A 26,196-nucleotide genomic window follows, 5' to 3' on the forward strand; every position below is an offset into this window, starting at 1 on the left:
GCTCCTGGTAAGGGAAAAGTCCTATTATTGCTTTAAGGCCTTCTCCTCTCAAGGCCCTCATTACCTTCAGCTGATGGTGTAACCCTATGCACCTTCTAGAAACCTAAGATCAGTTGAAGCTAAATGGGTCATCATTCCTAAATTCAAAAGGGCCAGAGCCGGAGGTAGCTCCTTTGCCCTTTTGGCTCCTAAAGTCTGGAATTCACTGCCTCTGGAAATCTGGAATGCTCCCTACGAACTTCTATTTAGTAAAAGACCAGACTTGTTTTATCTGCTCAGAGTAGGACACAAGCCACCACCCCCTCCCCCATTGTTCTGGGCAACTATTGTCTGTGTGTCCGTTCCTAGCGCTGGGACACTCTGCAAGAAGTAGCTATGCACTTTATAAATCTAATTATTATTAGTATTATTATGACTGTTTTTTTTTTGTCGGCGATCAACTGAATTTATCAGTTTCATTCAGACTAGATGTCTATATTAAAACATACACCCTTTTAGCAGAGTTCAGTCGATTCATTTTTTTTTATTATTATTTTTTTAGTAGTTAACAGATTGCTAATTTATTTATTTTTGGTCGCTAAAGGCTTTGTGCACTGATAAAACTCCTAAAATGCCCCCTCCCTCTTTGTCCTGTAGGAAGCATAGTGGACTGGTTTGTGACCTTTGTGTTTGAGTTTGCTAACATGGTTTGTGTCATGATTAGAATGTCTCTAAATTTACCAGCCATATTTAGATTTTGGTCCAGCCCATCCCAAAAAGCCACATCATATTACTGTCAGCTTCAAGCATACACACTGCTATTCTATTTTAATGTATTGGTATATTCACCTTCCATGGTTTGGGGTCGTCCAGGTATGGACACATTAATCACGGTCTTTTGAGACTCGCTTCGCCAATCAACACTCAAACAAGCCTGGGTTACATGTTATTCAATGAAAGAATGGTGCGGTTTGACATGGTCTTTTTTTAACAAGGTTGGGCCGATGTGCACATTATTTCTCTCATGCATCCATCCTTAAGTAATTGGTAGCTTAAAATCTGTACTCAAATTGGATGTGATCTAGCTGACCACAGACCGCTTTTAGAACTATCATTGATGGTCTTCACTCCCCTTTTTGCTCCATCTGCCATTGCACCTAATGAGTGTCCTATTCACTTCCCTCTAAAGCTCTCAAGTGTCTCCACAACACAAAAATGTTTAAAAATGAGCTAGAGTTTCAAAGCAAAAGATCACAAAAAGACACTCAGACACCACATAATACTTGCTTCTTTTATTCATCATTTTCAATCCTGAGTACATTTCAGTCTGCTCAATTTAAAACATATCTGAGGAACCAAGTGCAAGAAATCAGGTTTTCCTAGACTACTGTCAAGTACTGTTGTATATCTAAAGATCAGAGCTCTTTTCCTTCTCTGCACAAACATTACACTAGGGTCTTTTTTACTTAAGGATCTCTTCTGCGAAGTGGGTGAGATTTCTAATTATTCACAACATTCCATGACTCATTTCATCCTGTAGATCCTTCTATTTTTGCAGAATGATTGGCATTGGATTGAAATCTCCTTAATTGTCACATGAGTTTTGTTTCTGCATTAATTAGTGTATGCCATTTGATCCTCCTTGCTTGGTAATGCTTTTCTCTTCTTTCTCATGTTGTAAGGAGTACATCTTTAGTCTTATCTTGACTCCTTTTCAGGTCTTTGACATGCTGTCATTTCATTTAGTCCTAAACTACCAATCTGGTTCCTGTTGAGGGATTAGACTTTGCCAAAGAGGAAACTGCACTTTAAAATTATCCTGCTGTGAGGAAGTATTTTTTGACTGAAAGAACATGTAATAATTAATTAATTCTCTTTTTTAAGCACTTGTAGAGTGCATAGCTACCTGTAGACATCTCAGCGCTAAAAGTGCAGCGCAGAAGCACCAAGAGATTTGAATTCTTCACTTTTAAAGGGGGATGTTCCGGAATAGCAATGTTTTTAAGCATTTTCTGGAAGGGGAGTAGCTGATTTACCGAGCGTAGAGAAAGAGGGAGGGTGTAGTACAGCCTGGCCACATTGTATGAAAAGGAGCGCCCTCCATATCCTCTCCTTCCAACTTGGACTACTTTAGCCAAATAGGCATTAGAAGAACGCAAGGTTCTTCAGGAATGGTAAGAGGAGAGCAAGGGACAAGAAATCAGAGGGCCATTGCAGAAGGTGCTGTGTGGGCGATACACAGGGATTTGAATTTGATCCTCTCCGCCACTGGGAGAGAATCAAATTCAAATCTCTTGTGCAGAGCATTGTTTCACCTCTTACATCCTGTGGGTTGCATCGCTTTACCAGGCACTCATTGTGGCTGTGCCATCTGTTTAAACAAGCTAGAAGATTGCAATTTCTTCTGCAAGAAGGGAGGCTGGCATCTTAAGGATTTTTGAGACCCCAAGCTATACTTCATTTTAGGACCCCCTATTTAGAACAACTTTGCATGTATTACCTATTTTCAGGTACTTCAAATGCTTCTGATGCCAATTAGTATTGGACAACTATCAGAAACGGGCCTTGCAGACATCTGAAAACTCCAGCTGCCTATATCTGCTAGCCAAATAGTTGTAAAAGAAAGGTTGATTGATCAATTTTTCTTTGGTCTAAGTACAGCAATGTCGATTGACATAAATTGGATGATAAACCTGCAGCCCCCAGAACAAATGGAATGAAAACCCATCATGGAGATTACAGCTATTATTCAAAAGGGTAGAAATGTTGTGCCCCAGGTCCTATCTGCCTTCCAGCTCACTCTTCAGAATTCAAAACCCTTGCTTCTGGTCAACTTTTTGCCCAGTCCGTCAATGTATGATATATTTTCTAATAAAATCCTGATTCCTGGCATGGTTCAATTCTGCAGCCAATCTATTAAAATAGTGATGCCACCAAACCCTCAAAATACAGACTAATAGCCGTGTTTGGTACAGAAGCTAAACATTTTGCAAACTGCACACTACGAGATCTAGAAGAATGGATGGAAGAGCAGGAGGTAATTCCTCTAACACAAGCTGGCCTCTGATGTGGAATGGAGACTGATCAAAATATTACCACCTTTTGTAGTCTTAATCACAAAATCGCTACAAAGAAACTTTTATACACCAGCTTTATTGACCTTACGTCTGTATTCGACAAGGTATCAACACAGTTACTTTGGGTGACCTTATCAAAATAGTCAATCCCTCCCCGTTTGAAGGCGACACAACTCTTGTGTACGGAGACATGGATCAGAATAAAAATTGGGAACAAGGGCATCATATGCTGTCTGTTTTTTTTTTTTTTTTTTAATTACGACCGTTCCTACAGATACCCTAGGGAAAAGTGAAATCCGATTCAACAAAGCTAGCCCAAAAGCATCTATCCATTCTAAAATACACGGACAACACTCTTTATGTACAACACCCTGATTGGCTTACACCAACTATTAGACAAATTTAAAATTTCCTGCCACAACAATAACTTGGAGATTAACAGAGAAAGCTAAAAATCACGATGGTAGGAGCGACAATTAATAGTTTCCTTGTTCCTAGATAAGGGGAAAGTCTAAATTGACTCTTCATATGAATACCTATGCATAATGCTCGACCTTTTGAGGCTCCTTCCAAGAGCATGACGCTTTTTTGAAGACCAAAGTAAATTCCCTCATGTATGCGTTTAAACTGCTAGAGTCCAAAATGCAGGGACCTTCCTTCGAACCGCTTCTGAAACCCATCAAAAGTAAGCTAGATCCAGTGCTAATCTATGGTCTGGCAGTATTGCTAAGTGATATTGGCCTGGTTTTTTGTTTGTTTTTCTAAACCCTACAATAGCAAACTTTATATGGGAATATCTTTTGTCTTTAACCAAATTCATCTCCAGTCCAATCAGGCTGGAATTTGAGCTCCGAAATCAGCAGATAGTGAGACAACTCCTACTCCGCAAACTAAGGCACAAAATGAGAAATTCGCACATTAAGTTCTTATACCTGGTTGGAAATATCCAACAATACTAGCCCAAAGATAAATCGGTGGTTTAATTAAAAGCGCTGGTCTTACAAGACCTGTGGTTTTCCACAATCAGCCGTAATCTATTCAAAAAGATTGGCAATAGAATGGCTAAACAGTTCTCCTTAATTGAGGTAAAAAATCTCTTCAGTAAATGATCCAAGGCATGGTTAGTCATTGGTTCTTACACAAAGGCCAGACCTAAAAAATATCTGCAGAAACGATATACATTTAGAGTAAAAAAAAAGTTATACAGATTTGGTCTATTACCATCAAAGGACTGATTTCCACTGTGGATGCCAGGCGGCCCCGAGCAAAGCTGAATTTCCTGCCGATACCATCTTGAATGATCGATGCATATTTTATGCACCAGCCTGGAATTCAGACTAAATCTTTGAAAATAAGTCCTTGCCACAAAACTATATGTTAGCTTGGAAGGCTCCCACACCCAGAGTTGTAGGTTCACCAAATATTTCACTGCAGTAGAAAAGAAAATAGTTTGGAAAGACCTTTCTTTGGAATATACCTCTAGAGGTAGTCTTACAATCATCACTAAAATCTAGAGGCACAGCTTTTTTTCAGCATATATCTTGTTCTTCCCATTTAAATTTCTGAAAGAATTGTAGACCTTTGCACAATTCCATCCTAATCATTGAGTCTTAATGCAAGCACTTTCTAGATAAACACAAACTTAGACTCGATTGTTGATGTTTTTTGAAAAACACCTTCAACTGTGACTTAAAGTTCATGTTTTACTGATGCACTTCAGATATTATTAACCACTGTGGTTGTTTTAATGTATTGTAAAGATTCGGATTCTAACAAATATTTTCTACATTTTACCTTGGTTTGTAGTAATATTATTTTAGGTGTGTTGGGGGATTGGATTCTTTGTGGCAAAAAGGTTTATTGCTGCTAATTGTGAAGATAGAGAACCCCCAACCACGATGGCCTGGCTCTTGGTTAGGGTTTGCTTCCCATCACAAAAGAGATTGTAAATAAGGCAAGGGGGTGCCACACCAAACACACTGGGATCTGGGGTACTTGGATTTAGTATCAAGCAGGCCCTACTGCAGCGCCCTCCCCTCCCTGCATTTGTACACATTTGTGGGGATTGCATGTCCTGCTATTCCTGGTACTCACTGAGCCCCTCACTAGTCATTTACTGTACTCCTTCCGTTACATGGGTCAAGTTAAGTGAGGTGTGTAGAGGCTAAGTTGAAAGAGTAGGAGGTTTCAAGAGAATTGGTATGGTAGATAAAGATTTAGAGAGAAATGAATAAGCAAGATGAGTTAGTAAGCAAATGGTGTGGTAAATAGAGATATATTGTAGCGAGAAGTGGGTAGAGAGATGTAAAGTACAGAGAATTGAGGTAGAGAGTGGTGTGGTAGATGGAGGCTGAGAAGTAAGATACCGAGAGTTAGGCTAGAGATGAGATAAAGTAGATGGTTGAGAGCTGCAGGGAGGCATGATGGAAAATGCAGTGAGTTGAAAGAGGAGGTGTAGAGATGAGCACAGTTTTACAAAGAGGTGGGGGTTGTGACAGAGGTGCTGATAGGTCTATTGAGAGGGAGATGAGGTCGACGCTTGAGGCAGCAAGTTAAAATGGAGACCGATTGATAGGTAAATAAAGATGTGGTAATGTGGGCAGAGGGAAAGAGGGAGCGATGTAGAAGATGTTGGATGGAAAAAAAATAGAGAGACATGAGACCTATATATTGTTTTTAGGTCTCGCTTACGCAGCGCTCAAGCACTGCTTAGGAGGAGACCTTTAGCCATTGCTCAGGACTATGCTTGAAACTCGTGCATGTTTTACATTGGTTTCAATAGCCACTCGTGCACATTTGCGGCACCATCTGTTAGCAATTATTGCGCTCGCTCCCGCAGGGTAAACACTGCGCGTCGCTGCACTTGTCTACCACAGTCTCGGATACGCCTTCCAGATTGCCAATCTGCCTGCCCCCGGCCCTGCTCTCGGCCGCACTCCAACCCCCCCCACTTGTTTACCGAGCGTCCGTTAACCCGCAGGCGCCATGATGAGATGGGTTAATCGGCTCCGTGCGAGCCTGGAGAAATCTCCTCCAGAACCAATACATGCCTGCGTCGCTTCCTCCTCAGCCTGAATTAATACATACATCCTGTGGCTGATTAGCGCTTTTATGAAGCATGTGCACTCGTGTGCTCCTCTTTTCCCCCCCAACCCCTCCAGCTTTGATGTCTCGCATCCTCTGCCGCTGCATTCGGGGCTCATGCTGTTTGGGACAAGAGTAGATTCACAAGAAAAAGTGCTAGACTCTCACATGTTCGACATGTGGTCTCAACACTCACAAAATATGGAATCCATGTTTTCACCTCTTTAACGGCTTTGGCCACTCTTCAGGTCGCACAGTCCTCCGGGTGCAGAAAAAGACTTCTCTTGAGTGCCAACCTCTCATCCGAGCTGTAGCTGAGATAAAGTTTATGGGCTGTCAAATTTAGAGTAAACCTGGCCAAATATGTAGGCTGAGAACAGTTGCGACCTTTCTCAGGAATAAACACTGTATCCGCGTAGCTTTTATAGTAAACTTAGGGATCCACTAATGGGAGTGGAAAGCGGGTGGTCTTCTACCCAGTAGTTTTGCTGCCTCCCACCACCTGCGGAGAAGCACCTGCCCTTCAGTACCACAGCCAGTGTCGGGGCCCTAGCGCAAGTAAGGCAACGTGCCGCGTCGCTGTTGAATTATAAAATGCAATAATCAGGGTTCAGTGGGACCCTCCGGCTTCTATGTGTGCACCTGTTGCACACATAGAAGCTACGCCTCTGCTGACATTCTGCTTGCTTTCGAGTAAGTATCCTGGACCCGACACCCAATATATAGCGACTTCTCTGGTTTCTTCAATAGTCACCATATTATGGGGGCGTGGGACTCTGATCCCCAGTACCAACTATGCAGCCTTTCATACTTTCTGCCTATTTGTCCTCTGTTGGACTGCTGTTTGCCTACTTCTTTTTCCTTATGTCTCTGGTCTGTGTGCATGAGGTCCAGTGGTTTATGTGCATACATGTCCGGAGATGATTTGCTCTGCAACCATATACATACAGATGTATTTGATTTCAGTGTGTGCATAGATGGTGTTTGTCTCTATGCATGAAGTGTACTAAAGCAATCACTATTCACCTTGTCATTGCTTCTGTTAGTAGAAGTCTGTCAGCACATGACATAAGGCTTCCCTGGGAGCTGTGAGGACACTCTGAAGGGCTTTTTATTGTTCCTGGGTTTGAAGCTATGTGGATGAGATGCTGGCCAAGGTAGCACCTGCCTGTGGTATGCAGGGGGATTCTTCCAGGCGGGTAGGTGTAAGTTAATTGGGATTTTTGGGTCACCTTGAGAGACCAGATGATGCAACTGATAAATAAGGAACTGTAATGAAGAGGTGCCTGGTGGGACTTCAACCCAATTCAGTGGAGGACTTACTTATGGGATGTTTGAAGAGGTTTCATGGTTACTGTTTGAACAAATGCAAAGCGCTGTGACTATGCGGTAAACTAAATGAGGTATTTCTTTGATCGGTCACTTTCCGGCTCGTTTGTTTCAAGGAGCTTTCAGGTAACTGTACTCTTTCATAACTATATAGTTGGGTTTAGATGATGTGGAGAACATTTAGGAGGCGATGGAGGGAAGCATGTAGTAAAACGGAAGATGTTAGTTAGCGTGCAGGTGATGACTTGTGATAAGTAATCATTTTCTAGCCTGTCTGATATATTTTATGTTTTGATTATGTTTTCTAATGGTCCTCGTTAAGAGTTGTGTAACCAGATATCGTTTCTGTAATATTTTGCCTGCGAAATGGTTTGTTTCTTTTATGTGTTACTGTCTGACGTCTTATTTACTCAAGTTTCTGATAGTTTGAGGTTACATTTTTCAGGGTGTTTTCGATTTCCAAATAAATGGCTGTCAAGGAGGCTCCTTACAGGTAGACACAATACTAAATTCGAGTCGGTGGTGGCCGGTGGGGTCCACTAGCACTTCTTTTTCCTCATCAGATATTGACTAAGAGCAAGAGAGAAAAACAAAGCCAGGGGAAAGGAGGAAAAGAAAGACAGAAAAAAACACTACAAAGGGTGAAAGCAGTAAAAGAGAAACAAGCATTGGCATAGCCAATAGGTCTCGCCTTTGGGACCTTATAAGTGTTTAACCATGCAACAGTTAATGTGTTGCACCAAGGATATTGTGCTGCATAACTAAATACTTATAAGGTCCCAAAAGTGAGACCTATTGGCTATGCCAATGCTTGTTTAATTTAACAGCCACCGACTGCCTGAGAGCAGAAGGGTTTCTATTATGCGTGTGTTGCACACATTGCACGCTAAGCTGTGAAGATTACATCTGTAAAACATTAACATATTTTTAATGTGCACTGTTATATCTTTAGGCTTTCTAATTGTATTGTGCGCTTACCAGGGGCCCTGGGCAACTTCCTGCACTTGCAGGTAGAGCTACGGGAATTGAGGATGGAGACTCCTGGGATAATATTTCATGTTTTTGAGATGAACATTTATTTAACTTCCACTCTTGATGTCCTAGCTCTGAAGCTGTTAGTAGCCTAAGAAAGCTAAGCCCCTAATGAGTGGTTCCTGGGGATGCTTTATTTATCAGCCTGTTACGATCTGAATACCTGCCCCCCTTTCACTCACCAAGATAGTCGTGCAAGGCATTGAACTCAACTACACTAACTCTGGGATCTCAGGAGATGAGAGCAATGTATTCATGAATCCCGAGAGTGAATTTCTAGATGAAACTGGTCTCCTTCTGCGTACATTACCCTCCTGCCTTGTAGGTTTCTAATTTTTCCAGTGGCTTGGAGAACATACATAGTGATTTGTCTCTGGTTACATATTTATATTTTAATTTTAAGAAGTGGGATTATTCTGTGAAGCTAATTAATTGGCAGTATCCTGTTTCCTGCCATAAACACACTTCATCCTTGTGAGGAAATTAATAAGTATTCTAATCTAAATAACTTGGACATATGCCATGAAAGAGACCTAACGTAGGCACTTTGAGGTGGTATTTATTGCAGACACTTCTTTTAATGTAGGCAGCATGTTCCAGTGACCTAGTGATAGATTCGAAGGCATTGGTAATGCAGCCGCTAACATTTTTAAATACGCTGTCGGAAATGAGGCAAAAAAAGCACCATTTTGTTGACTATGTGATGTCTGAAATTCTCTTCATGCTTGTACTATCCCCACGTTTGGTTTGCCATGAAGGTTTTATATTTCATTATTAACTGGATTATGTCCATCAGTTTGTTGCTCTTTATTAAATGGCAAGAGTGTTGGTAGGAGTGTGAAGGTATTTTGGGAAATTAAGGCGACTGTGTTGATTCTTCATACCAGCCATTCATATGCTGTGTTTTAAAAGAAATAAAAAGGGCAATAAAAAATCCAAGTATGATAGCTGACAATTGCTATGAAAAAAGATTGAGGCTGCAGTGCATGTGAGAAGCACCATATAAACACACCTACTGCATAGCCATAGGCGATAGATACCAAGGATTATACTTGCAGTTTAATCTTCCCATGTCCAAGACAACACTATACTCTTCACTGCATATTGTTTTTTAGTATTCGTGAAGCATTTACTACCCCTGGTATGTGTAGATCTTTATAAAGCACCAACCGAGCTGTAAAGCAGAGAAACTCCGACCAAGTTAAAAGGAACGATTTCAGATTGTGAATTTGAGGGGAGGTATTGAAAGAGGGAGCAGTGTAAGGATTTAAAACTTTAGATTAAAGGTTCTGTAATGCCCTAGTGATGGTAGACTTTGGCTGTTTTAAGAGGTTTTGTTTTTTTCTTTTTTTTATCCAGTTCTAAATTGTTGGGGTGAAGAGGTGAGCCTTGTGAACAGTGGGGTGCTTTTCCAAATACACAGCATGTGTTGAGAGAAGGGTTATCTCCTAGTCTATATTTTACACTTCTTGTCCTTGCTGATGTCTTGACTTCTTGTGTATTGCTAAACTATTGACCTATGTATTTTAGCCAAATATGGTTGTGCGTTGGTCATTGCTGCCTCGTAGGTGACACAGCTGATCTTGTAGATTGTTTGCTTGCTCCCCGTTGGGTAAAAAGGAAGGAGAAGATTTTCAAATCGTTCCTGAAGAGGAAGTTTTGTCTGCTGTCAATGGGCAGAACTATTCTAGCGGGAACAAATTACTAAATTTTGGAGCTGTACGTTCTGGAGAGGTTTGCTTTCACCTGTTAAAGTGAGGATTGTGCCAGTGTGTGTGTTCCTTTTGTTCTTACTATTAATTGGAGAATTATGTAGAATGGATCCGTTGAAGCCAGTCTTGCACTCTGTAACCTGTGGAGGAGACTGTACTAGGGTGTAGTTATTTAACCACCACAAAGAATTTAGTATAGATCAGGTCTTTTCACGGAGGTTACAGTTAATCGTGCAATTGAAGGAAGAGTGAAGCGGAATAATTCGTGTATCTTTGAGCACATGACTTAATTCTGGCAGGAGGACCCCCAGTCTTTATTCAGCTTAATTTACCACCCAGAGTGCTCAGTCCAAGCTGTGCATGTATAGATAAAGGTTATTATCTGTCTGAGTGGACGGTGGGGCTGAGTTATTTTGGAGTTATTTCAAACTCTTAGAGAAAATGTTACGTGAAGTGCGGTGGCATGATTATTGGGTTGACTGGATTGAATTTCTACTGGAATTGGCCAGATTTGACATGTTGCTATCATTCCGTGGACAGATCTAAACTATTGGTTCTGGAGCCCAGAAGAACTGAAGGTCCCTTCTTTCCCCCCCCCCTTTGCAGTAGATTAGTGGTCGTGGATCAAGACTCTGTCTAGGTCTCAGGAAGGATAAGCGAGGTCAAGAAGCTTCAGCTTGCATGGGCTACTTTGATATCTCAGAATGAAGCAAATATAGGATTTATTCCAAGTCTTCTGTGAGCAGCTTGATTAAAATAGGTTAAGCAAGTTGCAGTGCATTCTTGGGTATGTTATGCTGAATAGATCGTTTACCATTAATATGCCGTGGAGAGCAAGGGATGGCTGTTGTCTCCGACTTCTGCAAGCTCAGAGACTCTGATTTGGTCAATGGGAAGTGAGGCAGAGTTAGCAGCTGTTGAGGTGGCTGGGACATGGGTAATTAAACTCTTCTAGTGGTGGGGAAAGGTCATTTGGGATTCCCACATCAAAAAATATCTGTCAAAGAACAGTTAAGGTTAAAGCAGTGGTCAGAAGTCTTCAGTGTAGGTATGTTTCAGGTAACTCTGAGTGTGTGCATTCTGCTAACTTATGGCATTTTTGGATTGTTTTCCTGCACTGTTGAGGAGTTTGTCATCGTTCTAGAGAAAAGCAACAAACAAGAGATGAGGTGAGCAGAGATAGCAGAAGTATGAGGTGAGCAGAGATAGCAGAAGTTTGCGTTGTGATTTAAACTGAGGGCATGATTCCTTATTGCCTGATCTGATATTGAGCACGTGATTCCAGCATCCAAAGTCCCAGACGCTGATGGGATAGATGAAGAATTGGTGTGAATTATCAGTCCTTAGAAGTAGGTACAACAGGCATCTCTGGACAGGATATTGATTCATGCCTTGAAGGGAATTGTCTGTTGCTTGATAAAGATGAGTGAGTGTCTGCAAGATATTCGTGGCATGTAAAACGACACAGTTGACAAGTCCACTAGCAGTGAGAACTTAGCACCTTGAAGGTTGATTGACACGGAGAAACACCCACAGCACATTTACGCTTAAGTTATTAAGCACTACGCTGTAGCTGACAAACATGGAACATCAATATAGATGAGTTGATGCGGAAACTACGTGGCGAGGACAGTGTTACAAGAAATATAAAGGCAATAGTCTGGGCCACTAGAATTATGCAGTTTTGCGCAGCTGCGTTTTTCACATAACTCCGGACTTGCTGTATTTTTCACATAATCACGTATCTGTTGCATAATCTGCAGATTTTAACAAAAAAAACGTTTCTAGGTTAAACGGATCAAACTTTACTGAAACGCAGCAACACTTGTTGCACTTTTGAATGCGCTTCACAAAGATTGGTCCTATTTCTGTTCCCTAATGCTGTATTAGGGTGTCCGACTGGTACAAATGAGGTGAAATATTTGCCCAGATAGTGTTAGCGCGTAAAAATGACAAATATTGCGTTAATACTGTCACAAAATGTGCTGCATTATGTTGCATAATTTGCCTTTTTCTTTTCACATAATTTAGTAGACTCTGACGGATAACTTAGTCCTCCTCTACCCCATAGTTCCAGTGGCCCTAGCAATAGTGTACGTGTTGGAGGAGGTTTGGGTCCTTTATTAAACCCAGACGTTTTGACAACTAAAGAGAATAGGCTTTTGGATAGGAAAACAGTTTTACAAAATGGTAAGTGGTGTGTTTGGGAAAGACGTTGCTTCATGCAAAGGAATAAGCAAGTGTTGAGGAACATTTAAAAGATAGATCTAAATCAGCCATTTCAATAGTTTGAAGGGGATATACATTTTTGTGTTTCATTCTTGCAATGTATAATTCACCTACACCCTGTTTGGGTAAGTACAGGCAGAGGGGTGCATCGGATGCATGCCGGGCGCATATGCCTAGCATTTAGAGATATTCACACTTATGTAACAAGAATAACGTTAAAGTCTGTCTACTCATGACTGTGCATTAGACTAGGACTTTTTTAATTTAATTTTTAATGATCAGAATTGGGGTAAAACAACAAATGGGAAGAGAGGTGTGTGTGTTTGTGTGTGTGTGTGTGTGTTTTTTTTTTTTTTTAGGTCTCGCCTAGGCTGCGCTTTCTCTTTGAGACATGCTGTATTGAGGTATGGACTTCTAAAAGGTTGCTTTTGGTTCCTCAATAGGCTTAATAAAGTCCCTCCTTAGTGCCGCCTTTTGTAGCCTCACATGAGGACTGGCCCTTTACTTTGGTACTCAGGAGGTTTTCATTACAGACTGAGCACTATTTCCTTAAATAACTTTCTCCTGCCTTCCGTTGCAGCAGCAGGCAGGAGAAAGTTCCCCCTACTGCTGCTGCTGCTTCTTTCTTTCTTTTTTTTTCTTTCTTTTTTTTTTCTTTTTGTTTTTTTTTTTTTCCAGCGTGCTCGTTTTACTCGATTTTGACTGCACACAACATAATATATTTATTTAAAATGTTTTAGTTTCGCCGCCGAAAATTTTATGTGTTTATTTCAGCAGCGTTGACTTCCGCATTAATAGGGCCGCGGCTCGCTTAAATTGTTTGAAAATTAAAAAACGTGAACACATTGAGTCACGATGTTCCCTTTAAACATGACATACCAAGGTACAGGCTTTTCATTCACGTCCCCGATATATTAATCCTATTCAATAAATTGGGTAACAAAATAAATTCCTTATAATCATACTTTTCAGAGAATGTCATGCAATTGTGTAATTTTAAACACATCATTAGTTTAGATCAACATCGGGGTAACCACTTGCATTCAAGATGACTGTAATTTTATCATACGATTGTCTCGACTGGATCCGCTCCTCTCCGGCAGAACGCAGCGGGTCAGACTCCACCCCCCCTTTTCCTCTCGGACCCTACACCTACCACCTGTGGAGTCCCCCAGGGGTCCTCCCTACGCACTTCAACGTCTACATGGCTCCGCTCGCCCCCATCGTCAGAACCTACGGACTCAACATTTTGTCATACGCAGACGACACCCAACTCATCCTATCCAACGAACCCAACACCGCCAGACACAACTTGGAAGCCGTCGCCAAAGGGATGAAAAACAGCTGCCTACAACTAAACACCAACAAAACGGAAGTACTCCTCATGGGCCCAAACCAAGACACCTAGAACGACACCTGGTGGCCCTCGGAAGCCCGTCCACCCCCACCGACGCAACCTGGGAATCATCCTGGACTCAGAGCTCAAAATGGACCGCCAGATCAACTCCGTCTCGTCCTCCTGCTTCCACACCCTCCGCCTCCTACGTAAGACCTTCAAATAGATCCCCCTTGAACACAGAAAGATCGTCACTCATGCCCGGGTCATCAGCAGGCTCGACTACGGCAATGCATTCTATGCTGGAACAAACAAACCTCACCCGCAAGCTACAGAACATCCAAAACGCCGCCGCAAGACTGGTCCTCAACCTGCCAAGACACTGCCACATCTTCCAGCACCTGCGCACACTCCACTGGCTCTCCATCAAAGCTAGTCACATTCAAGATGCTAACCCACGCTCACAAGGCCCTCCACGACACAGGACCAGCATACCTGAATAGCCGACTCAAATTCCACGCACCCCAAAGGACCCTACGATCAGCCCAGCTCTCCTACGCCGTGGTCCCCCGTACCCGAAAGACCAGATCGGGAAGCCGCTCCTTCTGCACGGCCAGAGCCTGGAACGATCTTCCGCTCTACCTCAGACAGACAACATCGCGCCCCATCTTCGCAAGAAACCTCAAAACCTGGCTCTTCGACCGACCCCCTCCTTGATGGACTGGAACCTGCGAATCCCCCCCACACCATCCAGCGCCTTGAGACCCTTACAGGTGAGTAGTCACGCTTATCAAACACCTGATTTCTCTTTCCACCTTTCACACTGTGAAGTTAGTGAGAGACCGTTTCGGTATCTGGTATCCATGGTACTGTACAGTTGACATCGAAAGTCCTCTTTCCTTTCCACAGTCACTTCCGGCATACAGGTCACATGCTGCTGGTCGACATCTTGTGCAGGGAGGGGGAGGAAATACTTCGGAAATCGTGAATACATATGCACCCCAGCATGCAACTTTGTGGAAACCTGTATGTTCAGGGGGGCGCTTGCCCTTCACTTGTGACTTCTAAAGATCCACAGTGTGACCTGACTCTCCAGACTAACACCAAGCTTCCTAGCCCCGCGCTTGTTATTGGTAGTGTGGTTTGCTTTATTTAATAGTTAATAATAGATTTTGACTTTTGGTTTTTATACCAGGTTCATTGTCTTTATTCTGATATTTTTATTTAGAGTTTTGTTTTTATGTTCCCTATCACGAATCTACCAATTTTATTATCCTAATTGTTAGCATAACTATTCATTATGAAAATGTGCTTTCCTGTTTGTTCATTCGACCCTCTCAACAGACTGAGGGATTCAGAGCTTTCACTACACTTTTGCAAGTTAGTGGTGTTGTATGCATGCAACGGCTATTGTCCATATACACATTGTGTGTGATGGTACAGTCACTGCAATGCTAAAGTCATCGTGCATGGCAGCCGTCAGTGTGCACTGCCTCATTCATTCAACAGCGTAATTAGTTTGCACTGTAAAGGTGTGCAGTTCTAAAGTCATTGCTCTACTGCACACAGATTGCAGCATTACAGTGTCATTGAGCAGTGCAACATCCAGTTTGCATTGTTAAAGCCAATGACCTGTGTAGCATTGTGCAGAATAAAAATCCGCGCACTGTGCTGAACTTAGCTCACATTAAATACTGCACAGTGATGCCTGGAGTGTGTGGTGCAAAATATAATGTACTGGGATACACTGCAGTACTTCTGCAAGAGCATAATGCTGTGATAGGCAGTTCTACCAAGTCTGCCGCACTGAATTATTAAATATATTGAGCAGTGTAAGTCATGGCAACCGAACCTTTCACAAATCTGTGATAGGATATTCAGTGTATAGCTTATGACCGCCTGCGCCGCTCGTACACGCTCTACTGGATGTGTTCTACAGTGTGCAGCGGTGATAGGCGTGCAGTGATACTCTAGTAAATATCCAATGCAGCGGAAGGGCCATTTGCTACGGCCAATGTGCAATGCTGTAATTTAATTCTAAATGAAGTGAGCAGTCTACACATTGGTTAGCCTTCCCACAGATAGTGAGCAGTGCTACAATACACAACATGTGGTGCATACAGTGTGCGCTGCTGTGAAGTATGCTCTTTAGTGCGGTTAGTTTGCACTGCAGCAGACTGGCAGTGCAACAGTTAGAGTGCCACAGAGTGTAGCACTACAACCAGTATGCAGTGATACAGTTGATAAATACACAATTGTGCAGCCTGTGTACAGTGGTACTGTGGCCAGTGTGCATTACTACCGCGTTGTAGTGTTCAAGCCCTCACACAGATCTAGGTGGAGTGTTAGCGTGCAATGCTTGAATCGTTTCACAGTGAAACGGCCTGAATGTACACATTTTGGTTGAGACTTTACTGCCTATGATGCTCTTCTGCTTTGCGGTAAGAATGTTTCTAACTGTATTCTTATTTCCAGAACAATTTTTAGATCCTTTAACATAGTTTAAAAAAAAAATCCACTAGATTTCATGAAGAAATAAACACTAATCACATATTACGGCGATTTTCCACCTAATTCGTTCTACAGATTGCTGACACCTGCATTCTATGTCCCAGCTATTCTGCTGAAGCAGGAAAAACAATGTTTGCAAGTTCCCCCTGTATGCTGCTCCCCGATTTCACAGCTGCTAGTTGGACTTTACATTGCCCTGTTTTTGTTGGCTATAGTCCCTGCAGATTGACTTGGAGCATCACTAGAAACCAGACACAAATGCTCCAGATGTGAGTGTAGAGGGTGCGGCAAGAAACCTCAAGCAACATTAGACTGGCCCCCTGGCTGGAAACCTGTGATCAATACCTTGTTACACTCCTGCGACACTCATCCGTCCAAAATATATTTACCCTTTTTTTTTGTTGTTGTTGTATTTATTATTAATGAATACCATAATCATGTGGCTTGCTACATGGCTCCCTCTACTGAAAAGCTTTGTTGCCCAACCCCTGGTACGCATTTTATTCACTTCAAGAAGATGAAGGGCAAAGATCTGTTGGTTTGAATCTGCGGTTATGACGTCACATGCATATTCCAGTGACCGCATACCCAAATGCTATGCATGTTGTGCCCAGCTCTTCCATTTCAGTGAAGGGGTTTGTCACTAAACACCAGGGATCCTTCAGGAGAATGAAAATTAACTTAGCAGCTACTCTCGTATAACAATGCAGTCTTTGAAATTATGTGAACCTTGTCCTGTAAACAAATGTGCCTCATGCTGCTCTTCTCCTCACTCTCCTTCCTTGTGCCTCACGCTGCTCTTCTCCTCACTCTCCTTCCTTGTGCCTCCCGCAGCTCTTATCCTCACACTCCTTACATGTGCCTCGCGCTGCTCTTATCCTCACTCTTCCTTGTGCCTCGCGCTGCTCTTATCCTCACTCTTCCTTGTGCCCCACGCTGCTCTTCTCCTCACTCTTCCTTGTGCCTCACGCTGCTCTTCTCCTCACTCTTCCTTGTGCCTCACGCTGCTCTTCTCCTCACTCTCCTTCCTTGTGCCTCACGCTGATCTTTGCCTGCTCACTCGCCTTTCTTCTGCTTCATGCTGCTCCACAAATAACAATTTCAATCCACCCCACATAATTCTACATACACTCCACAATAACACATGGGTAAAACACATTACCATTTATTACGTCAAAAGCTCGTAATCAAACAAATATGAGACCTCTTGCATTTCCAGTGCTTGTCTTTTTGCCTTTCATGTTAATGATTTTAATGTCCGATTAAAGAAGTTTCTGAAGAACCGCTTGCTCGGCAAATACGTGATTAACCTTCAACAAGGCTTCCTTAGCCTGAGTACTGTGTCGCTCTTCGTATCGAGCATTATCACTATATACACAATAGGTTAATATTCTGCATACCATTTGTGTATTTATTGTGGCGACTTGGACATTAATATTTCGTTTTTTCTCTCCTTTTAGGTCAGAGTGGTGCTAAAATACAGACACTGTGATGGTAATCTTTGTATTAAAGTAACAGATGACTTAGTGGTAAGTATAAGTAATGCGATTGACACTGAAAACACAATCTTAAGTGCACACGTATCTCATTGTATATATTTTCTGTACTGAACATTACAGAACATACATATCATTATAACCACAAAATGGCTTCTGATAATTGTGGGGCCAGGCCAAATTCCTCCCATATAAAAAGTTCCAAAGAAAATTCAGAAGGGCACACAACAAAATTTACACACAAAAAACGAACGTTTTTTCCCATAGTAAGTCAGTGGAAAAAAAGCACATCACAACAAAGCCATAACACATTACAACATAGCCATATATTCGTATTTTGAGGAATATCGTTCTAAGTGGCTTCCTAGGCACAAATCTTGATTTTATTGTCTGAGCGTGGATTCCAATATACATTCATTGTGGAGTCAACCAAATTGGCACTAGAGCCTGCACATCTGTCCCCATATTCCAGCTTGTTACTTAGTTTAGGATAAGTTTGGACGAAATACATCTGCATTTTCTTGCCCCATAGGCCATATGCAGGGCCTCTAACTTGCATCCATTGTAATGATATTTGTCTATTAGCCCCGAGTAGTCCCATGGCCGTCATAATATGTACCTATTTTCCTTCAATGAAATCGTCTAACGCAGCTTAATATCCATGCTAATCATACTGCTTATCACCTTTCTTCGGCACACTACCTCTCGCTCTCAGAATAATTCTCAACCCGCATGTTCAATTAATATGTACCAAGTATTCCCCATGTGTACAACAAAAATTGGCATTTTTAATAAAGAATACGCAATATGTTTCCCTTTCTGCTAACTTAGCGAGCAGTCTCCATGATTTGCCACTCCCCTTTTCTAGCCTCACTCTATAGGATGGATAGGAAAATATAAGTAAGAAGGCATATTGCTCTCCGTGTTTACTATTGAGGACTTCTTTAAACCCGGGCTTACACGTGTCCTGTCTTTCCAAATCCTTAGTCAGCTGTTTTTTTTTTTATGTCTGAGCTCAATTGCTGACTCACCGGATATACCTTCCCTATGCAGGCACCCCTCACTATCCCCTTCATAGCATTCCATTCTTTTGCCCTTGTAGAGGCAGTACCCTAGTTATTGTCAGAGTACTCTATTACAACGTCCACTTTATATCTACAAAGACCAGGGTCCTGTAGGCGTCGGCTCAGTTCTCACAAAGTGTCTGTGGCCCTGTAACCATGCCACGTTCATTATAATCAATGTGGGGAGTGATTAGAAAACATTTTCCCATAGCAATATGAGTCAGAACACCACTTGGCAACATTCTGGTTAACCAACATGTAGTCTTTTGTACTATGAGAGTCCTGGGGGGTGGAATAAAAGGAAAAGATCAAGTCTTGGTCATGGTGTTCCTCATCCAGTATTTCTGCTGTAGCAGTCTGTCAAGAGTGTGTTTTTTATTGTTTGGGTCTGATGGAGTCTTTCCAAACAGTCTTGTCGGCCAAGTGCCATTTCGAGAACAAAAGGAGCTGCAGTGTGCCTCCTCTGGTCACTCTGAACTACATGCTGACTTTCCCATCAAAATTCAAACTTTCCTCAAAGCTTTTTGTTATATTCAAAGATGAATCCACACACCAGTAAGTCACTGTAGGCTTTATTCTCTGACCATCCGCTCTCACAGAAATGATAGAATACACCTGAACATTCCATGGTGAGCTCCCTGGGGTCATACCATATACTGGTTGGGGTAAGGGGGGTTTGGAACGTACCAACTAACTATATGTATTCTAAGATTATAACACATCTCCCTTTGGCAGGATTAAACAAGAACTATAATTCATGAAGTATTTACAACTCTGTCTTTGCTCCATGTTTGTCCGTTCTCCAACTGTACTACACTCTTACTTGTTCTTTCCACCTTTTGTGGTGCACCAAATTTGCTCGTTCCAGGTTGCACCCTACCAGGTTTCCTAACACACACTTGAGTGTGGGGTTTTACCTCCACTGCTTTTGCTCCATGTTTCACATCATACCATGACTTGTACTTCTGTTGATGAGACTCTACACGTTCCTCAGCACGAACTAAGTCAGGTACCACACTTCTTCCCCCCCACCCAACCATCTCGGGTTCATTTTGGTGCTGGGCTCCCTTCCTCGAAGAAACACAAACTGGGATAACCCTGTGACCACATTGGGCGTCGTGTGATATGCCCACATGGCTTCTCTCAACGCTTCCTCTACATTTAACCCGTTGGCCATGGCTAGTTGTATGTGTTCCTTGATCATACGATTTGCCCTTTCCACCAATCCATTGGCCTTTGGGCAATAGAGACCAGTCCTCTCATGATTTATATTGTGTTCTTCCAAAAACTCTTTCATAGTTTCAGAGACAAACTGCACTCCATTGTCCGTTACCAAAGTGGCTGGGATACCCTCATACACAAAAATGTTTTTTAGAAATGCAATGAGATTGCTAGTTGTGGTGGACGCTGTGAAGTTGAAATTTACCCAATGGGAGGTGTAATCCACCAACACAAACATGAATCTCTTCTGTGGCCCCAGGATGTCCATGGGACCCACTATGTCCATGGCCAATTTGGTCCACGGAATCATCGGTACTTTGACAGGGGCCAAAGGAACCCTGTGAATGATTTTGCTTTTGTCGCTTCTCGCACAGCTGACACACTCCTTTACTGTGTGTTCCACCTCGGAATCCATTCTGGGGAACCAAAAACAGCTCCGCACTTTATTCTTAGTGAGGCTCCTGCCCAAATGTCCTTCATGGGCCAGGTCTATGATCCTTTTCCTCAGCCCTTCCGGAGGAACCACTCTCTCACCCCTGTGTACGCGACCCGCTATAATCAAGAGTTCAAACCTGACTTCCCAGAAGTCTTTAACTTTGTCGGGGACTTCCGACTTCTTTTCCGGCCACCCCTTGACAATGAGCTCTTCCAACATGTCCATTGTCTCATCTTCCTTCATGCCCTTGTCCCACTCCGCATCAGTAAGTGAAGTTAAATGCACCGCGCAAATGGGTACATCGAGTACCTCCTCACTCAGTTTACCCTTGAGTGGTAGCCTAGATAAGCAATCTGCTATCACATTTTCGGGTCCTGGTAGGTACTCAACTTTGAAACACTAGTTTTCCAAACCTAGTACCCACTTGCTTATTCTAGGGGACATGTTCTGTGCCTGCTTCGGCGAAAACATGAAGGTAAGAGGCTTGTGGTCCGTGTGTATGGTAAACTTGGTTCCCCACAAAAAAAATTTAAAATGGTGTACCGCCCAAAAACACGCCAACGCCTCCCTCTCGATGACAGAGTAGTTGCGTTCTGCCTCACTCAAGGTTCGTGATGCAAACGCTATCACTCTTTCTTCGCCTTCACCTTTTTGGGACAACATGGCCCCCACGCCCTTGCTTGAGGTGTCCGTGGTTAAAATAGTTCTCTTTTTGGGATCAAAAGAACCCAGTGCTGGTGACTCCAGAATGCGCTTCTTTATCATCTCAACCATACAACTGTGCTCTTCCTCCCACACAAATGCAGTGTTCTTCTTTAGAAGCTCACGTAAGCCCACACACAATTCCGCAAAATTCTTTACAAATTTTGACATGTACTCCACTAACCCCCAAAATGACTTAAGCTCCTCCTTATTCGTTGGGTGTGGGGCCTCACTTACGGCCTGGACTAAGCTGTGCTTGGGTCTGAACCCATCTTTGGTGATGGTGTGCCCTAAGTAGTCTACCGACGTTACCTTTATCCTACACTTGTCCAGCTGTACCGTCAACCCTGCATCAGATAGTCTGCGACACACTGTATGGAGTGTGGTATCGTGTGCTTCCTCCGTCTCCCCATACATCAGGATGTCATCTTGGAAGCAGAGTGTGTTCTTGATTCCTTTCAATACCTGCTGCATTATTTTCTGAAATACCGAGGCCGCTGATGCGAGACCGAAAGGCATTCTTACAAACCTAAACGCCCCAAAAGGCGAGGTGAACGCTGTCAGTGGTCTCGACTCGGGATGCAGCTCCACTTGATGGTACGCCCTGGACAGATCGATTACTGAAAAATAGCATGCCTTGCCCATGGTGCTTATCATCTCATTGATGTTGGGGAGAGGAAACCTCTCCACCCAAATGTTCTCATTCAAGGAGCGTAGATCCACACACAGGCGAATGCCTTTTCCATTACCCTTAGATGCCAAAACTAAGGGCGCAAGCCACTCAGTGGCCTCAATAGGTTTTATGACCCCTATTTCGCAAAGTTTATCAAGCTCCTTCTTGAGCGTCTCCCTTAGGTGATAAGGAACTGACCTTGATTTGTGAACCACAGGTTTGGCACCAAATCTGATTTTAATTTTGTGCTGGAAATCACGTAGTTTGCCCAACTCCTCACTGAAAAGTTTGGGGAACATCATCTGTAGACCCTCCTCATTGCTCACTCTGTCAACCAAGATCACCTGATTTTTCTTTGCTAGGGTCCAGTATAATACCTAATTCCCGTTGGTGTTGCCACCCCAGGAGATTGGCCCCATGTTCTACAATATACACATTACCCTTTGTGGTCCTCCCTTTGTAATCTATGTGGCTGTTAAGCATGCCTACAAGGGGAATGGGATCTCTCGTGTACCCTTCAGGTGTGATATCAGGAGTCTCTAATACTTCTCTTGACCCGCCCAGAGATTCCACGAAATCTTGTACATTTATTAACGTGAAAGGTGAACAGGAATCTGCAAACACTTCCAGTGGTTTGTTATTGAACAGCACAATACATTTGGGGTAGTTCTGTTTTCCCCCCACAGCTGTGCTCCTCACTTGGAAAATATACTTGGCATGAGATTCCTCACCACTACTCACCACACTCACAGTGTTACTTATCCCCTCTCTGCACACCCTTGCTAGATGTCCCCTTCTGTTGCACTTTTTGCACATGACACTTCTGGCTGTACACACTGGGTTATTGGCAAGATGGTTACTGCTACCACACCTATAACATTTTAAATTACGCATATCTTTACTCTCTTTAGGGGTTTGAGCTTCCCTCGTGCTCCACTTATCTGACACTTTTAACACCTCTTTACTTTGCTCCTCCACTTGTACAGATGCCACTACATCCTCTCTCACTTTCATTTCTTTCACGCATTTCGCAGTATGTTCCACGGACTGTGCAATCGCCACCGCATCTTTCAAGGTGGGATTCTTCGCCAACAGTTTCTCTTGAATCATGCTATTATTTGTGCACCGAACTAATTGGTTGCGTATGAGTGAGTCATTTAACTCCCCGAACTCACACAACTGCGTTAACCCCCTTAAGGCTGCAATGTAATTAGAGCTAGATTCACACTTCCCTTGTACTCTACTGAAAAATTTGTGTCTTTCCAACACCACGTTGACTTTATCCCCAAAGTGTGCCTCCAGTTTCATCAATGTCACCTCAAATACATCAATGTCATCCTCCTCCTCCAACTCTGGTTCTGGAAGAGTTTCATAAACCTTGCGACCGTGCACGCCTAAATTATGTAGCAGAATGTGCTGTTTTCTCAAGGCTGAAAACCTTTCACCTCCCATGGCAATCAAGTATGATTCGAACAGTTTGGCCCAATCTTTCCAGTGGATCTCTGGATCCCCACAGTCATTTAAAAAGGACGGGGGTTGGCTCATGCCTGGCGTGCCCATGGTGGCTGAATAAACACACTTGCGCCGACAGCAGAAACGCAGTGGAACTGCACAGACACTGATGTACTTCTTGGAAAGTCTATTGTGGCTACCACAGTGCACCGTTATATCCCCCTCACAGGATTCCCGGTATATATATCACCTTCTCACGCCACTGCTTGGATCCTTCATCCCCCCGCTGTTGATTTTACTTTATCTGGACTCACCCCAGACACAATGTAAGCAAAGCCCTGTTCGCTCCTGACCAGCCTCAGCGTGGGTACACAGTGCACTCTGGTTTACCTTCACAATATTCAGGAAAATTACCTCTTCATAGCACTGCCTGGATCCATTGAGCCTCGCTGTACGATAACTTACTGGCTTAACTCCAGTCGCGATGTGGAAAAGTCCGGTGATGCTTCTCTCCAGACTCACACGAAGATTGTCGAGGAGATGAGACGCCGGCTACAAGCGGCTGGAGCGCCGGAGAAAACTGACTGACTTCCTGAAACCTGAAGGTCCTCAGAGGCTGGTGCGCCGGTTCCTCAGAAAGGAACTTGCCTCACAGGACGTCCGCTCCTTGGGGAAACCAGCACTCGACTGCTACGGGTGCACACTTCCTCACACGCTGCCCCTCGACACAAAAACTCCACTTGGGACGTCTACCGCTGCGGACTGGAGCTGCACACGCCTCACTGCTCGGAATGTCGATCAACTTCTCGGGTTGAGGAACTCTGAATTGAGAGACTGCCACTTTGCTGTGTCCACTGCACTTAACTCCGTCACACAGCGCAGAACTGGGTGTAAACCCTACGAAGTCCACGTCGCTGGAAGCTGCTGATGCGGGTCATGAAAATGGACACACCTCACTTCCTACTCATCCTTGCCAGCGTTACTTCACGGGGATGCTCTCAGCGTACAGATGAGAACTTGCATCTACACCGCGATGCACCCGGGGTTACCCTGTAACCTGAGGCACTAGAGTCCGACGCCACACTCCACCTGGAACGCTGGTATTCCTCAGTCTCTAGATTAGCCAGAACACCTCCAACTCCTCAGGCTGAGTAGTACTGAATGCCTCCACTGCTCGTCTGTCTTGCACAGCACCCAAAGCAGGTCACCAGCAGCTCTCGTCGTGTTACTGTATACTTCTTCTGCTTCGAGAGAATAAACAGAGGGTGGATGGTCAGCTGCCCCCTTCGCAGTCGTCCCCAGTGTTATATTCAAAGATGAATCCACACACCAGTAAGTCACTGTAGTCTTTATTCTCTGACCATCTGCTTTCACAGAAATGATAGAATACACCTGAACATTCCATGGTGAGCTCCCTGGGGTCATACCATATACTGGTTGGGGTAAGGGGGGTTTGGAACGTACCAACTAACTATATGTATTCTAAGATTATAACACTTTCGTTAAACTGTCTCAAAGGATTTACTCTGATGCTGGACTCAACTAGTGTAATCTAGAAACCTTTGAATCTTCAGCCCCTCGTACTGCACAGAATTGCCATTAATCGCCTATTGCGATATCACATTTCAGTTTCTAAAAGTGAGGAAATGTGTCATTCTGGCCCATGGAGGGGCAGCAGGCTTGGTGGGAGGTCACAGAGCTTTCTGAGCCCTTTCAATAGAGTACAACTTGGATTGAGACGTGGGTTTTGATATCTCAAGTACCATTGTTCTATGAATGATTCAATAGATGACCCTTCATCTCACTCCAGGTAAACCAAAAGTGGACTGTTATACAAGCAGCTCATTTCACTGTCCTCTGTTCTTGTTTAAAGAACTCCTGTGTTTCCTGCATCCAGATTATAGTTGTACACTTTTTGGCTGCATTATTCGTGACACACTCCAGCGAAACCTCTGTCTGCTTTGTATTTTCTGCGACTTTCCTCAGGACTGCCCTTAGCAAGGTCATCTCTAAAAATACACTGTCGGTTGTTCGGGTGCAGTTCGCAAATCTGCAGTTGCCTTCAGTTGTCAGCTGCTATTGGCCGGTTTGCTTTTCGGGCTAGTTTGCTTTTCGTTGATTGGCCATTAGTCTGCAGCCACCACAAGTTTATGTTGTATCTTATGTATAACATCATATCTTGTTGAACTGTACAGGTCTTCCAGGTCTCCTAGTCATTTGTTAATTGAAGAGCCACAGGACACCAAACTCCAATCTGAGGGCAGACACAAGGCTGGTAGTTTAGAAATACACATCTCCCAACAAGGATCTCCATCCCCTTCAGCACCGAGTCCAGGGCAACAGTCTCAGGCTGAGAGCTATAGGTGACCTCTCATGGCCTCCTCAAGTGGGCGTTTGTTAATTTTTCCTATTCTATTTACTTAAACAAACTTAACTGTAAGCAAGCTGGAAGTTTGCTTTAACATGTCCACCAGAATTCACATGGTGGAATTTGCTCTCCACCTCATGTTTGATGACCAGCTCCTACGGGATTGCTCGGGAGTCCAGTCTCCTTTAGCAGCCCACCAGATCTGTAGCGGTTCAGGTTCTCCCTCACTGCTCCCTCCCCCAGCAAATACAAGTCTGTCAGCACATATGATAAAGAGAGAATGTATTGTAGGCCAAAAATAAAAGCTAATTCATGCAGCACGGAAACAGACAACATAGCTGCCGAATGTTCGACAAGGAGAAGTCCTCTACAACCTTTTATCTCGTATTAACCACAAAGGGAACGGCGTAATTATTTATACAATACAAGTTCAGTAAAAGAACAAGATTAAGACATTTTTCTAAGAAACTAAACAAAGGGCGGCTACTGCCCATC

The 26,196-nt window shown here is 43.3% G+C and overlaps 1 protein-coding gene across 1 annotated transcript in view; it reads left to right on the top strand.

Annotated features, from left to right (window-relative positions):
* Positions 1-26,196, top strand: part of SRP9 (signal recognition particle 9) — a 73,855-nt gene that overhangs the window by 28,315 nt on the left and 19,344 nt on the right. Inside the window, exon 2 of the mRNA XM_085610396.1 lies at positions 17,750-17,818. Coding sequence (XP_085466522.1) covers positions 17,750-17,818 — 69 coding nt within the window. The remainder of the gene's footprint in view (positions 1-17,749; positions 17,819-26,196) is intronic.

This window comes from Triturus cristatus, chromosome 6 (genome assembly GCF_964204655.1).
Source record: "Triturus cristatus chromosome 6, aTriCri1.1, whole genome shotgun sequence".
Taxonomy (NCBI): Eukaryota; Metazoa; Chordata; class Amphibia; order Caudata; family Salamandridae; genus Triturus; species Triturus cristatus.